This window comes from Mchenga conophoros, linkage group LG15 (genome assembly GCF_057382185.1).
Source record: "Mchenga conophoros isolate Kocher_MC1m ecotype Shallow Benthic linkage group LG15, M_conophoros_male_GT1.1, whole genome shotgun sequence".
NCBI lineage: Eukaryota > Metazoa > Chordata > Actinopteri > Cichliformes > Cichlidae > Mchenga > Mchenga conophoros.
In genome coordinates, this window is record NC_140540.1 from 40,868,444 (window position 1) to 40,885,577 (window position 17,134).

Genomic DNA, 17,134 nt, shown 5'->3' on the forward strand with positions numbered 1-17,134 from the left:
TTACAAACTGAGGGATACTGTGCACCCATCCACCACTTATACATATGCAACTTATCTGGATTTCCCCACCCAACCCTCCAGCTCTCCTGGCAAACACTGAGGGATTCCCAGCAAGCTGAGCGACAAAATCTCTCCAGTGTATCCTGAGTTTTCCCCGGCGTCTCCTCCCAGGGAGAGATGCCTGAAACACCTCACCTAGGAGATGCCCAGATGTCTACTGGGCTCCTTGCAAACCACCAAGCCCCTCACCCCATGTCTAATGGTGAGCGCAGACATCCTTCAGAAGCAACCCATTTAAAAAAGGTGCACATATACTTAAATTAATGATTAAATAATACTATGTATTCTTTGACAATAAATGATAGATGAATAATCAGCTGACTCTCCAATGCTTTATCATCTCTTTATGGATGATCAGGAGATAGGGGGGGAGGGGGGGGGGGGGGGTTGCATCAGCATGTGATTGTGAGTAAGTTAGAAACTAATAAATGTGGCTTACAGTACAACGTGCTTTGAGTGCTCAGTTACAACAGAAAAAGGCTATCAGGAGTACCGATCCCTTTACTCCAGCTCCACCATCTTGGACTGCAGCTGCAGCCTTTTGTTCTCTGCAGCCTTGTAGCGGCAGCAGTTCTCCACCTGCTGGAGGGTCTTATTAGTCAGATCTGGAGCAGATTTCAAACTGTCATCAGCAGCTGCAGTTCAAGACACTGGAGATGGAGTTTGTAAAAGAGGCTTGAGACACATGAGTGATCTTTAGAAATGCCACAACAGTTTAACCTGCAGTCAGGGAAACACAAGACGAGGAGGACCGGAGCCAAGCTGGTTACTACAACTTTGAGAAAAAAAACGGAAACATTAGGAAATCAGTCACATTGTTGTCTCAGGTAGATAATAAAATTAAAGTAAGTCACAAAATATAATATTGCTCTGCCCAAATATAGTCTATTTGTGGGGAACAGTGGACTTGTTAGTCACAAAAGCTTTGTTACACTTCTTGATGGTCCTTTAAGAGTATAAGTGGGACCATAACTTACAGAGTATCATCATGCTGTGTTCAGTAAGACTTCAAACTAACAATTAAGAGCATGAAGTCATCAGGAAAGCGCTTCCAGCCTCTTCACTTTTCCATGACGCAAAATTTAGATTGTAGCCTGTGATAACTCCAAACACTTACACATAACCATATCAATGTAAACACCAAGATGCAATCCCCAAACCTGCAAGCAACACATGCTTCATCTGTTATACCAGCAGCTCTTTGTCCTCATGCACCACGGGACAATAATCAATGCGATATCGATCACTCACTACTGAAGCCTCACTGTAACATTACGTAACATTACACTAGTCTGATTTGCATCTATTGTTTTCCTTTTGATGAAAGAAGGATCGAGATAATTGTTTTGAAGGAAAACCAAAACACAAAATGACTTTGGTACATTTGATCAGACGATCAGGAGTCACACAACCCTAAACAGGGACATTTGATCACTAACAGGTACACAGCTTATATTACAGGCAGCCTGAACAGCCAATACTGCGTATTTCTAATGTAACCTGATAGGATTCAAGCGTGATTTTTACTTCTACTGTATTCTATTTATTCTGCTCATTGCATTTTTTCCTGTCGATGACGTGTCTGACTGACGCTAAAGGAGGTGAAGGTGAAGAAAAATGTATTTTTATTTTAGAGGAGGAGGATGAAAAGAAGACTTCCGGTTATTCTCAGCCTTCAACCTAAAAGCGCGTAATGCTTTGAAAATAGAAAAAAACACAATGAAAGTTATTTATTCACAGAAAGTTTTATAATCGTATTTATTATCGGTGATGTGTACGGGTGAGTGTAACGGGGGGAGTGCGGGGATTAAAAAAGCTAAAAATGTTCAAATTTGGGCGAGGAGGAAAAGAAGCCTTAATTTATTTACTGTCTCTTTTTTCACAGCAGAAAACCTCAAATCTGACGAATGTGCCTTAAAGGGTTACACAGCCAACTACTGAAGGTAACAATTGAAATCTTTAGCATGTTTTAGTGCTACCCATTTATCCTTGAGAATACAGATATTTGGTGTAGCGGATTTGAAGCTTTAAATAATATTGTATGCAGTCTGTAACTTCAGTAAGATCATCCGCAAGAGCCCTTTATTCTGAAAATCCATTCGAACGGAAGTCTTGTCCTGCCAGCGGAGTCGCGGAAGGAGGTGATGGAGGAGGGAGGAGAAGGAGGAGGAGGAGGAGGAGGAAGAGGAGGTCTGGTGTGCGCTGAGCAGCAGCAGCAGGTCTGATGATGGTGATGATGATGATGGTGATGATGATGGTGTGAGTCAGACAGCCGAGGATTCAGGCTGCTCACAGCCGCTCCGGAGTAGACAAACCCCGCAAACACACACACACTCACAGGGAACGACGGAGAGGATCCGCGGAGATAAGGTGAGTCCGCAGGCATCACACCCACACCCGCCACTGCGCTGACACTCACACCGGAAAAAAACAAACGCACCGTCAGCCGGGGAGGATGTCGGGCAGCAGCCGAGGAGCAGAGCTCCACGGCCGGTCTGATTTCACCACCCGGCTCGGTGCTGGTTTGACTGTATTCCAACAATCTGTGCGCGCGCGCATAGGTGTGCGCGTTCATATAATGGTTATAGACGCGCGTGCCCGACTACGCGCACGCCCGAGGAGCAGTCTTACTATTGAGTGCAGTCACAGTGATTAACATGATGTGAGGAGGTAATGACACCGAGGAGCTGCAGCTGATTGAGAGAACAAAGCTGCAGGTCAGTGTGTGTGTGTGTGTGTGTGTGTGTGTGTGTGTGTGTGTGTGTGTGTGTGTGTGTGTGTGTCGTGACAGTGTTTTATAGTCGTGAAATGCCATCACGAGCACAAAAAATAGTACCGTAAAAGCTGCTGTAGTGAAGATGCTTTTTGAGTTTTAACTTAAAGAACAGTCACACGGTGACCGAAATGTGGTGCAAGTCTCAGAACAGAATGATCAGCAGCCCAGCCTTATCATACTCAGTGATGGAAGTCATCATCATTGATAAATGGTATTTGAGTCAAGTATACTTTAGTTAGCCACCTTTATAGTTAAGAAATAGTGAACTGCATTTAGTAATGATCAGTATTTAGATAATAACTGGTTTGGAGAACACATCCAGATTGGGTTCATACTCAGAGTGCATATGTAGGCAGGGAGCAGGCAGTAAATACAGTAGCTTGTTTTAGTGTCTTAACAGCTAATGAAATCATAATCAATACTGTTTACCAATGATTGATGTAACCTTTTTGTGTCATTAGTTTGTGCAAGAAAAATGACTTTGTGAACTATATGTTGCATTATGTGTGATGTCATAGCTAACACGAGAAGTCAACAGTTGCACTGAGATGATATTTACACAGATAGTATTTTGATTTTTATTACATGTTAGTTAAACGATTACCAAACTCACTGAGTCCCAGAATGATTTACTGCTCTTTAGTCAAAGCCGTTGCTGTCTTAGGGATAAACTCAAGTTTTCCTTTAGTGTCGGCGCTGTGACGCGCATGTGACGTCATTAGCCATTTCCGGGTCAGATGCTTCTTCAAGTTCCCAAAAGCAAACAGAGGCAGAGGCGCCTCTGAGAGTTAGAAAAGGTCCAAAGTCTGACATAAAATGGTCAGCGTGGCTGTTCATAAAGGTGTTCAAGTGTCCACGGAAAAGGATTTATGAGGTTTAGTGGAGTTTAGATAACTATCTGGTGTCTGGATGACACTATACTAAATACTACATCTACCCTATAACTTTGGATGTGAGCACAGACAGGAAAAAGAAGTGAACAGCATGCACATCTGGTGGCTTAGAGGGTTGAACCAGTCACATATAGAACCATTGCCAAACGAATGCAAACACATTAACACAGGTAAGATAAGCGTTCAGTTCTTCTCATCATTCCTGATCTGGAGAGAGGAATGTCATCATATGGCATCGAAAACTTTAGCCAGAAGAACATTTGGGATGAGCCCATGCACAGCTGGAGGTTAGTTATTACTATGTTGCTGCATGGTTTGGATATTCGCAGTGAAAAATATAATTCGCAGTTTGCAGTTTGGCAGGAGTCACAAAGATACACTTCAGACCTCATTGCTCTCACTTCTCATTCACTTTGAATGAGTTGACGTCACGTGTTTCTGCTCCATGTGGCTGTTAGCCAATGACAGGCTCACCTGTGCAGTTGAAGAAGCTGATTTTCAGTCTGTCGTTTACAAACAGTTACAGCAACTAGCTGGGATAATGCTAACTGCTGATCAAAGCTTGGCTAACGTGCTCTGTGATAATTAGTTACTCGTGCTGTGATGATTGTGGCGGCATAGACCACATTAAACATGAGGAACACCAAACATTAAAGCAAAGCATAAGAAATCTTAGTTGGCCTGAGACTGATTCTTCTCTGAAGTGTTCGATTGTTTGGCGTTCAGGATGCTGCGTGCTGCCATTAACAGTGCATATAAAAAGCTTTGGAAGTAAGTGAAGTGTCAGCGCTGTGTGCCTGAGATGAGTGTATGAGTATCCATATCAATATAAAAGGACAAATGTAGCTTCCGGGTCTGAAAAATGAAGCCAACACAGATGTGCAGATGTGTTCTTCTTAATGGCCACCAGTGGGCGATGGTTGTGGTCCATGGCAAAAACACAGCGATACACCGACTGTAGTGTTTGAAACTTTTGGCTTTATTTAGTCAATATGATGGATCTTACTCTGGAATGTATCTTACTCTTTTTGTATTTTTGTATTAATAGTCCAGTTATAACATTGATCATCCTCTTACTTATCCTCATATTTAAAAGCCAAAAACAAATTAAAATTAAAAAATAAGTAAGTGGAAATGCAGCGAGGAGCCTCCTTAAGAAATGAGCCAGCTGAGGTGGCTCTGAATGGGATGCCTCTTGTGTGCCTGCTCAGAGACCTCGGGGACAGACCCAGGATACGCTGAAGTGATTATGCCCTGTGGCTGACTTGGGATTGCCTCAGTATCCCTGGAAGACCTGGAGGAGATGGCAGAGGGAGGAAGATCTCTACTTAGACTGCTCCAACCTCCAGCTGGATAAAGAATAGAAAATGGATCGATTAAAGGCTGGAAACAGAAAAGAAACAAACTCACATCTGAGAAGCAGGAGCATTTGGATGCTTTTAGAGGAGAATGTGTGTTTTTTAAAATCCACTTCTTAATCAAATCCTAAAATTTTGATCTGGCAAGCAGACAGGCACAAGTATTTAGTGACACAAGTAGAAGGAAAAAGTACAGTACTGAAATATGAGTTATTTGCATTTTTGTACTCCTCAGTCTGCTGCAAGCTTCCTGTTGGACCGGTATACTCGCTTCCCACATGTTCACGCCTCAAAATCAGATTTTATCTGAAAAGCTTTCAGTTTACGATTCATTCAGATGTTATTCTCCACAAACATCTCAGAGAGTTAACAGCAACTCCAACTCATCTCCAGGAAGAAGTGGCTTTCTGAATCACATTCAGCTCTTTGCTGCAGGATATTAAACACTGAGATTTTCAACAGAGTGTGAATGATGTGAGGAGTTCAGCTGGAGGTGTGAAACTGCAGCAACCTCAGTGTAAGTGTGAGTACTTGGATTTCTCACGATGTGGGGACATGAATGAGTTCATGCAGTCACATTGTGGTGACGCTTCTCTTTTTAGAGAAAAAATAACATTTCTATACCGCCAGTTGTTACATTTTAGAATGAAGACTTCAAGGTTCTGTTAACTCTTCAGGAAGTGACTGAGTGTTACGCGATAAAATGCGTGTGTGAACTTTGTGCTATTTTTTTCAGGTCACACCTTCTTATTTTAGACAGGAGGGAAATTACATAACGTGTTAATAATTTCATGTTTCGGGTTCGTTGTAATCCTTCATTAAATCCTGTGAAGTTTCATTTAAATCACCAAAGCTATAGAAGAAATAGACGAAAACTATTAATAGAATGTCTTATATTAACACACAGTAAGGCACAAAGGGGAAAGGTTTGAATGTGGTAAGAAAAAATGGAAAAACAATAAGAAAGGACCCACAGCTTCCTCCCACAGTCAGACATGGTTGTTCAGTTAACCCATGATTCTAAACATGCTGTAGGTGTGGATGTGAGTGTGAACAGCCCTGTGACGAACTGGCGAGCTGTCCTAGGTGTACCCTGTCTCTTGCCAGGCCCCCACCCACCCGATCCTGAATTGGATAAGAAAAATGGATGGATTTAAGGATGGGGAAAAATAAACAAATACAGAAAAAAGAAAGAAAAAGGACACAATGTGTCACAAGAATCTTAATATATACATTTAATCTCTCTATGTTTGCCAACTCATTCTAAACAGTCAGGAGGTGAGAAACCAAACTTGGCACAGAGTCTGCACACGCCCCCTGTAGGTTCTCATCTATATCAGTTATTATGCTGCTATCGTGTCGTCTTAGCAACCAACTAGCAATAGGCTAAAATGGACTGTTTTTAGCATTTACACACCTATAATAGCTAAAAAAAAAAGAATGCTATCATTTTAATTTCACAACACTAACATTCATATAACTCTGCAATATCTAAATAATACATGATATATTATAATATTGTCATGTTGCCTAGCAACCATCTAGCAACAGGCTTGAATTCATGAAAGGTGACACCCTATAGCAGCCAACAGCATGAACAGGCTAAACAATGCTGCTAACAATACTACAAAAAATAGCATTAATACTATTCTAAAATGTTGATGTAATGTTAATATTAATCACTTCATTAAAATTTCTGTAAAAAGTTAAAGTTACTGGGTAAGGTTGTGGTTTACGTTAAAATTCACCCTTTCAAACCAGTAACTCAGCTTGTTTAAAATTTATGGAGTGAAACTAACAGACCGATGTCACACTGTGTTCACATTGTGCCTGACTGAGCAATGCAGGTGGCTTTGATAAAACTGCATTTTTTATACGGCCTGATACAAACTCAACTTTAGCTCGACACAATAAAAAGAGGGAGGCTCCACCTTGAGTCTTTTTTCAACTCTTACATTTTGAAAGTTAAATATTTATTGAGTTAAATTCTTAAAGAAGCAGGCCACTAAAGCAGCAAAGTAATATTTCAGAAATCCTGAGGCATCTGTAGAAACTTCCTAGCTGGATGATATGCTGGCTGGATATAAGCTCCTCAGTGCACCCGAGGGCATCCTGATCAACCACCTCAGCGACTTCCTTTTTAGTGGCTCTAGGCTGAGCAAAATAACAGTTAGGAGCATGAAGTGGGCAAGTCCCAGTCTAAACTTAGCTCAAAGGCAGTTCAATGAAAATCTCTATCATTTTGAGTAAAGAGTGTTTTTTTCCTCATACCTTAGAGGTAGAGCTGGGCGATATGAGATTTTTTCATATCACGATATGTTTTTTTCATTTCAGGCGATAACGATATCTATCACGATATAAGCCAAATAACTATATTTGTAAGATTTAAATGTGCCGTTGCTCACAAGTAAAATGTGAAATGATCAGCAGCTTGTTTTTATTTAAATATTTATTTCCCATAATAAGTTCAACAGGGTAGATGTACTTAAGGAACATGAGACTTTTTCAGATAAATAAAGGCAAATATTACAAACTACACAAAAGGCAGCCGCTAAAGCGTTTAAGTTTCAAAATAGAACAAACGAAACAGACTAAATTGTCAATTCCACTTAGAAACAAAATATTAATTCTAAAAATAAATCTTAGTTTGTTTTACAGAAGAACAGACAAAACTGACTAACTTTTGTCAATATCAAATAAACTGAGAACTAAAAGGAAATTCTCAATCTCTCCTTGTTGTATAGCTGAGCTTTTCAAACAGTTTTAACAGTTACTTTAGTCTGACAAAAGCCGAATGACGAATTAGCGCTTCCAGTCAGAGACTGAGGCTACGTCCACACGTACACGGGTATTTTTGAAAACGGAGATTTTCTGTTTTCGTTTTAAAAAATAATCCCGTCCACACATAAAGGCAGAAATGAAGGGAAACGCTGCTATGAACATGCCAAAGCAGCAGGTGGCGCTAGATTCCTAACCGTGCCGAAATGTCGGCCAATCAGAAGTCTAGAAGCCTCGGTGGGAAAAAGTAAACAAAGCTGGGGCATAGAAGCAGAACCGAGTCGTATGTGTGGAGGGACAGTAACTGTGTGTATATGTAAGCATTTAAACACTGCAGAGAGTAGAATTAACAGTAACAGTATTGTAGAAATTCATTTCACCGAAACAATAACGTGGCGCACAGTGTGACGCATGCACCAGTTTATTGTATTTCCAGACTTGATTTCGGCACAATTTACAGTGCACGCTACTCTGTTTTTTGTCAGACTTGAAATAGCTGAAATACCTTCACACTACGGAACTTCTATGGCTCTTCCGTTCGACAATCTCTCCGGCGTTGGAACCATCATCTGTTTTCTCTTCAGTCACGCTCGGTTGATTTTTCTAGTCGGCACACTCATTTCCTCCATTACCCGCTGGCTGCTTCCCAAACAAACACACGTGCGGCTTGGCACTTGTGCTGTACGTAACAAGTCACGCGACGTGACGCTGCGGCTGTGATTGGTTCGGCTCTGCGCTACTTAATTTGGATCGGCTGACCTTTTTTTATTTTTTATTTTTTTTTTATTTTAAGAGGACAAGAGCGGCGAGGTCTATCGCGATAGCTTAATTTCTCTATCGAGTAAAAGTTATATCGCGATACATATCGTTATCGTTCTATCGCCCAGCTCTACTTAGAGGGTTACCTCAGCAGCTGGAGCTTGGAGTGAGAAAGAATCGACTTTTTCTGCTGGAGAACAATGGCCTTAGACTGAAAGAGCTGACTTTCATCAGTGCATGCTATCATTTGTGTTCATCTGCAAAAACGGACGCACCTCAACTTCGCCCTGAGATCCTCTCCATGACTATGATAAAACAGGATGACGGATTATGAACGAGGCTGTGGATAGAGTTTTGTGTTTATTGTGTGTTGGCCCATCAGAGGGCGTAATCCACCAAATAACTTGACTTTTGCCTGTTATAGAAGATTTTTCTTTATCAGTCTGATCGATTGGTGAGCTGAGCAGAGTGGAATAATCTTTTTAAGCACAACTTATACGATAAAAATAATTTTTATCGTTCTTGCTTCGTCTCCATTTAAAGCAGGCCTGCACTGTCAGTAGCAATGACAGTAATAATTAGAATAATGAAATTCATATCCTGGTCTCACATTGGTCTGTTTTTTTTAGATTCTGTGTCTGCAGCTCTGATGCTGCTGCTTTAGTTGGAGGTGTTTTCCCTGCTGCCTGCCTCCGCGCAGGAAGTGACATCAAGTGATGTGGGCAGGCAGGTTACCTTGACAACAGCCCTGCTGGTGCCGATGACATGTTTGCTCTCCTCTCTCAGTGCCGTCACCACGGCGACTGGAAACACACTCTCTCTCTTTATCACACACACACACACACACACACACACACACACACACACACACACAGTACATTGAGATGCTGCCATGGTTATATCCAGAAACACAATGGAAGCTATCATGAGGCAGGTGTATGTGTGATGCTCGTCATGCTGATGGATTAACGAGGTGGTGATTGGCTGGTGGTCTGAATCTGTGGCAGAGATAAGGAGGTGGTGACGTTGGTGAGGAGGAGAAGGAGCTCCCTTTAGACTCGCTGTTGTCTTTCCTTCTCTGGGGTTTGTTTTCAGCTCTCCTCTTTAACGACATGGAAAAGTGTCATTTGTGCACGTTAGTCATTCTGAAGGGGTGGAGGGAGGCTCACAGCCTGGAAATCCTGAAATTACTTAAATTTGCCTGTATGTATTTGTACTGTTTCAAGTGATTAAACCAATAATGAAAGTAAGTACTAAAGAAAAACCAAAAAGAAAAATTCTACATTTTTCAGTCATTTCAATGATTTTTCAATAATTTAAAGTCCGGTCATTATACCTGATCATTTTTAGAGGAGTGTTTTTTCTTTGTGAACTTGCGTAAAAGTTACCTTTGAATTATTTAGACACAAAAAGGGACCTAACTTAAGGGATGACAACTTAGCAAAGGACCAGTTTTAATTGTTGGTTATTACCAGCATGTCACAAAAACACATCATTTGTTTCAAATTCTTCAGTTAGAAAGGAATACAATAGAGTAGAATAGCCCTTTATTGTCACTGCATATATACAACGAAAGTGTTGAATCTCTAAATGCAAAAGGTAACACAAATAGATGTAAGATAGTAGTTTTGCACCAGCAAAGTGATTCCGAGGGCTTTTAGCTAAAACTTGCCATGTCTTGGCATTTTTTGTCAGTCTTGTGTTGTGAACAAAAATAGTTGAAAATTGAACAAAATTGGCCTGAAAAACTATCTACATCCGATGAACAGCATCCGAAAGTCCTGTCCTTAAGAAATAGGAAAAAAGCAGCTAAGACCTGACACAGGACATGACAGACGCATCTGACCCTCGATCCATCGACTGTTCGCCAAAGATTCATCAGATATGGTCTCTGTGGAAGTCTGGCTGTCAACGAGACATCGTTAAAGAGGTGAAACAGGAAGAAAAGGCCGAGGTATACCAAATTACACAAGACTGGACTGAAAACAAGTTGTATAGAGTGATGAATCTAAATTGAATTCATTGGCCATCAAATAACTGTCGACAGGCACGTGTAAAACTCGGTGTGGGTGAGCTGTAAGGTGTAAAGCTTTAACAAAACTAAATAAAGTGTTCTTATAAAGGTGAGATGAGCTACACGAGGCACAAGCAAAGCTGGGCTTTTTACTATCTTGTACCTTAGGTGGACCTGGAAGGTGCTCTGCTACCTTCATGGACACCTAGGGAAACAGAGTAGTTGTCCACACTTCACTTTTAGCCCCACACTTCAAATGAATGCAATGTTTAAGGTGATATAATGTGCAGGACATCGTTTTGACCCTTTCATTTTGATCCAGTCGTATTAAATAATCCAGCTTATGTTCTTGTCCTGTCTTCTTTAGCTTACAGATCGTAGAGCCAGAGAAGCAGGTGAACTGTAGTTCCCAGAATGCCAGAGCAGAGTAATGACTACCGGGTGGTGGTGTTCGGTGCCGGCGGGGTGGGGAAGAGCTCGCTGGTGCTTCGGTTCGTGAAAGGCACCTTCAGAGACACCTACATCCCCACAGTCGAGGACACCTACAGACAGGTGGGGCTCTTGAGCATCTTCACGCATGATCAGAAAGTTTGGCTGTAAAAGTTTCTAATACCATGAATGAAATGTGCATACATTTAAGGTTTCTGCAATTACTAACACAGAGTGAGTAAATGAGCCCCAACCATGCCATAGCTTTGCCAAACATCACCCACATCGTTTAGTGTTATTTGGGCTCTATTCAGTCTTCACAGCAAACTATTAAGTGCACCAGGTCTTGACCAAAATTGGCTCAAGTTTGATGTAGAATATTTTTGCTATATTTGGCTTAGAACCATTTTATGAATTATCATAAGGCCATCAGCACTGATTCATTGCTATCTGGGGCATCTCAGATAAGAAGCAGAAAAAGCTGGTTGGCTGAAGCAGTTAAAAAGAAACTGACACTTGCGTCTGGATAATGTTTCCTTCCACACTGCAGTAACAGAAATGTGTAAACGAAACCCTCCTATCAAATCTGCTGTCACTGTTAATACCTGACATCAGTGCCTGTCATCCCTGCAGGTGATCAGCTGTGATAAGAGCGTCTGCACGCTGGAGATTACTGACACAACAGGAAGTCACCAGTTTCCCGCCATGCAGCGTCTGTCTATCTCCAGAGGCCATGCCTTCATCCTAGTGTACTCCATCACCAGCCGCCAGTCACTGGAGGAGCTCAAACCCATCTATCAACAGGTCACACTCTGCAGATTAATTGCACCACTGCACATTAAACTCACAAAAATCTTTCAGAAACTTTGGTTTTCCAACGCCATTGTTATCACAGATGTTGAAGCACACACCAAACACACACCTCCACAGATGATACCGTCAGTCTGGTGGTGCAGAAACAAAGTGAAAAATGCCTCAGTGATATGCAGTTCACTGCAGAAGTCATGCTCAGGACTGACAGCTTCATCTTTGATGACCTAATGTTTAGTCCTAACTGATGTTATCTCATGCCCATTTAGGTTTTGGCCATTAAAGGCAGCGTGGAATCCATTCCCATCATGCTTGTGGGCAACAAAAGCGATGAAACGGCTCAGCGTGAGGTGGAGATGAAGGAAGGTGAGGCTCAGGCGGCTGCCTGGAAGTGTGCCTTCATGGAGACGTCGGCCAAGACAAACACCAACGTCAAGGAACTGTTCCAGGAGTTGCTGGCCCTAGAGAAGAAGCGGGACATGAGCCTGAGCATCGACGGGAAACGGTCGGGAAAACAGAAACGAGCTGACAAGCTGAAGGGAAAGTGCAGTGTCATGTAGAGCAGCTGGCAGCTGCAGAGGACTCACTGCAAAGGACTCACAGACTTTAGAGTCTGTCTGAATGCTAGAGCCCAAATGAACAAAATGACTAATAACTTAAAATGGAATCTGGAATATTTGAATATTTATATCAAGACCTCGGGCTCCTGCTACACCTGACATGGATTGTGTTTATGGTCTAAACTATTTGTAAAAAAAGCAAACAAAAAAACTTTTTACACACTCAACTAACTCCTGCCACTATTAACAATTACATGAAAGAGTAAGGAGTACTTCACTAATGTCATTGTAAATGTTGAGCCAAAAATCAGATTATGGTTAAGCTCGAGTTTGTTCCAGCAGTTCCTACAGGACCAACCCAACTGGTCCTGACAGCTTTATTTTAGAGATGATCTTATTTTCAGCTCATTATGTTTCTGGGACTCGACAACATTAGACTTGCATGATTCTTAGTTCACAGAAACTCATTGTATACTGGCCCTTTATAGAGCCCCTCAGTTCTGTCTAAAACCAGCTCTCTCCTCCATGGTTTGTAAAGGTCCCTTTCTCTCCGAGTCCTTTGTGTGAATTGGCCCACTGTTGGAAGCCTGCCGAGGGGCAGCATGCAATGCTTGTGTGCAGATGACTGTGTAAACAAAAAGAAAACAGTTAAAACCCAAACACACACACAAACAACAACCTAGGGTGGACTTAAAGGACTATAGCCTTCACAGGGTCACCTGTGCAGCCAGGTGAGCTATAGTGGTACCCTGGATATCAATTAATTTAACATGACCTCCTACAACACAAGATGGTACATCTCAAGGAGTTTATCCCAATAAATACATGTTCAAATGTTTATGTAACAAAGTAAGAAAAAGCAGAGTAGTTCCTGTGTAAGATTTTATTTTTCGGCATGCTGCTTAAAATAGTGGAAATAAAACCAGCGCAGCAGGCTTCACACTTAAGCTAAGTTTAAGTACACAACCAGAAAGCACTAGTTTTTAAAATCTAACAGTTATTAACTATTAACCATTAGCTCACAAGAATGATGAAACTCTTTTGGCCTGCTTTCACTTGTCCCCCGTTGACATTCTAGCAACATGCAATGATGAGCAAGAAACCCAGGAACTGGATGGAACATGTTAGCATGCTAAATCTGATGTTGCAGAAAATGAACTCAGTGATACTACATTTACTTTAGTCATCTGTATGACATGCTCAACACTAGTATTTGGGGCTGTCAGGTTTGCTAAAACATGCTAGCATGCTAATATATTAGGCATTCCCAAAAAGAACATTTGTGGCTGCTTGCTGCCCCCTAGTGGCAGAGGGGAGCATGGTTTACGTTTTTGAAATCCTGTGGCACTCTTGATTGGCTGCCTCAGGACTATTCATCACATATATACCAGACATTTATTCTCCGTCCTGCAGATAGGGCAGAAAAATAATTAAATAATCCTTTATCTAAGAAGTCTAACTGCTTTTCTATTGTGATTCCCTCCTTGGTGGCTGTGGCTGTTTTTTATCTTGGAGCTCAGCTTTCTGCTGTGATTAGATCTTCAACATGCAAGCTAACAGTGTTTAGCCTCTGAACTCTCAGCTGACGGACTGCAGTGGAAACATCAGATTTCACCTTAACTCAGCAGGAAACTACAAAACGGCTTCAGTGATTTTCCAACTGGCCTTTTGCACTGTTTTCATTTTCATCAAACACACAGAAAACAAAACATTGTTAGCATTAGCAGGGAGGTGCAGGGAAGCATGCAGCTACTGTATAAGTGATTTAAAGGAACAATCCAAAATATCTGGAAGCACCTTTTGTAGTGGTTCATCTCTGCGTGTCCAGCACAGAGATGGAGCCAGGACGTGTTTAGTCTAGCTTAGCACAAGGACTGGAAGCAGCAGGGGAAACTTCCAGCAAACCTAAGATAATGAACTGTGCTGTCTTATGCTTATGCAATGCTAACTCACTATCTGTTAGTGTTGATAGTTTTTAGATGCTTTTAATTAATTAATTCCAAAACTACTTTTGTGGTTCTTAAAAGATCAGTTATTTTCACACACCAGGGTCAGGACAGAGAGGCAAACATTATTAAAACAGGTCCACTCTGCTAGTTTCTAGCTCTGTATTTTTATTGTGAGCCTCAGTTTCACAGTGATCGTTATTGATCACAGGCCTTGGTGCCATTCCTCAGTTAATCGTCCGTCTCAAATAAGCTGTTTTAGCTCCTTCCCCTGCAATGTAGCTTTCCTCTGATTGGCTGACCCTGACTTTGGATGCTTTTAAATAATTAATATACGTTACTATTAAAATGAAAAGGAAACAGTCATTTCTCTACCAAGGACAGGGTTACATCTTTTACCATCTTACAGTGCAGGATTTTCCCAGGTCTTTTTAGACAGTACTCACGGCCACTGATCAGTGGTCATGACAGTTTACATATTAATAAAAAGAAACTGACCTCAAAGCTCAGGTTAGTCAGTAATGCTAATGTTGGTCATTATTCAAATAGGAAACCTGCGGCTTAGAAGACCATAAGACTCAAATATTATTTTCAATGTGGCAGAAACTGTGAAACAGTTGTCTGTGCATCTCTGAGTGCATCAAACAGGAGCTTTGCATAAATATGTGCACGTAGCTGCACTGCCTGAGCTTGTGAGATGCATCTCTGCCGTCATTTCGCTCCGGGGTCTGACTATGAGATCTGACTCACTCCTATATGTAATATCAAATGTTTGTGCTGACTTTTGATATTCCCATGAAAGTAATGTCACATCTAAGGAACAAGAAGTCCTGTTCCAAAGCTGAGAATGTGTTTTACAAAATTTACCAGCGTGTTAAAGCTAAAATATCACAGTAACTAATTCTTCTTTTAAGCTGACTTCATGTTAACTGACTGTCCTGAAAAAGAATCAAACTAAGCAAACATTTTATTTAAAATAACCAGAAACATGTGAGACGTGTCTCGATCAGCCATGTCACTGGACCTGTTAGAGTGTACCAAACTCCAAAATTTGCATGTCACACCCCTTTTGCCACTCAGATTTTCATATTTTCACCTGAGTTTCTTACTCAAGGTGCTTTTTACATTATTTTATGGTTCAGAATCCAACACACAGATGCAGGAGACAGAGCCACAGGTCGTCTGAGTAAATCCTGAACCACCGTAAACAACATTATTTTTGAGTGTGTCGTAGAGGAGCTTTGTGTAACCAGTGAGAACTATAAGAGTTCGCTTCAGGAGATGTGACTGAAACAGTATTACTGGCACTACTATACTGACAGCCTTTTATCAAATGAATATAAAAAACCCGATGGGTTCAGACTTCTTCCACATGGTTTATAATTTTACACTGACATCATTCAGAAAGCATGTGTAGTTTACTAGTTTAGCCCCCATCGTGGGATTTTGAGTGATTGCTTTTATTATTATAAAAATACTATTAATTTAAGAATGAATATTTGAAGTTTGATACTTGTATCCACCTGTGAAAGAAGTTTTATGCTGCATGATTGTAACATAGTTCCAATATTGATTTTAGACACTATACTTTGGAACTCTTATGGTTACTCGTAATAAACATTTTAGGATGAAAACTTTTAAAACCACACGTTAAACGTATCCAAGTAGCTTTTCTAATAATTACAGTTTTTGCCCCATAACAAATCATCCTGTTTAAAAATCACATCTCTCTGAACATTATGGCAGTCATACTGGCGCATCATTGCAATGACCAGCAGTGACCAGTACAACATCTCTTTGTACATATTTGTGCTGTTCGTGCTACTTTAAACAAACACTATTTTTGCCTGAACAAAATCCAGGCTGACGTAGTGAAAGCAGGTGTAGCTGTGTACAAATGAAACTATAGCAGGACATTAGAGACACAGCTCGGTGGAGCTATGCTAATTCCTTTCATGTATTTCTGTGTTCATACTAGCTCCCAAACAGTGCGGATTATTAACACTGAGCAGGGCAGGGAACATGAAAACGCTGGTGTTGGACTGATTTTATGGGAATCCTCGTTTCCCCACTTTGCTGATCCACAGTGGGAGCTAAACTGGAATTTTGTGTACCTTGTGCTAAGCTAGCCTTTATATTTAATACTCTTGAAGACCTCAGATATGTATTTTCTCATCACACCAACAGGATTTCTAAATGTTGGGCTGTTCCTTTACCTGGCAGGAAAGCTGACCGTGCTACATTCAAAATGCCTTTCCTTCCATTTTACTTGACAATTTATAATCTGAAAATAAGTGAGCTTAAAAACTTTACGAAGCACAAACGCTAGAACACGTTAGACGAGCTCATGTTATGTACACGTCAGCTTTGTATTTAATTTCACTGTATAAAGCTTTTCATCATGCTGTGTTCTTGAACTGTCACCATGCCTCACTGTTAGCTGTGTTCAGCTTTAGCAATATCAGAAACGGCTGCACTTTGTACGTGGGCAGTAGAAATAACTCTCAGCAGTTTATTGATGCCAATAAATTCTTTTATCAGCAAATTCACGATCTTATCATTCCACTACTGCATGTACATGTTCAGGTTAACTGACTTAATCTGAACGCAAGATGCTTTCATTTGTATTTCCTCAACATGAATGACACTCACAAACTATGAATGAATAAAAAGGATATATATTGCACTCCAAAGAATCCGGAATACAGATTATTTTTTAGTGGTAAAGATGGGAGTAGTCCCTCCCCCCGC

The 17,134-nt window shown here is 41.0% G+C and overlaps 1 protein-coding gene across 2 annotated transcripts; it reads left to right on the plus strand.

Moving 5' to 3' along the window:
- The first annotated feature begins 2,210 nt into the window (after positions 1 to 2,210).
- On the plus strand, positions 2,211 to 16,928 carry diras1a (DIRAS family, GTP-binding RAS-like 1a). Of its 2 annotated transcripts, none has more exons than XM_085246840.1 (4): positions 2,211 to 2,430; positions 11,006 to 11,190; positions 11,701 to 11,871; positions 12,147 to 16,928. In XM_085246840.1, exons 2-4 carry the CDS (start codon positions 11,053 to 11,055, stop codon positions 12,435 to 12,437), a joined length of 600 nt encoding a protein of 199 aa, XP_085102966.1. In that variant the 5' UTR covers positions 2,211 to 2,430; positions 11,006 to 11,052; the 3' UTR covers positions 12,438 to 16,928. The 2 variants fall into 2 exon arrangements, with proteins under 2 accessions (XP_085102966.1, XP_085102967.1); XM_085246841.1 differs by lacking the exon at positions 2,211 to 2,430 and adding an exon at positions 2,637 to 2,777.
- Positions 16,929 to 17,134: the final 206 nt, after the last annotated feature.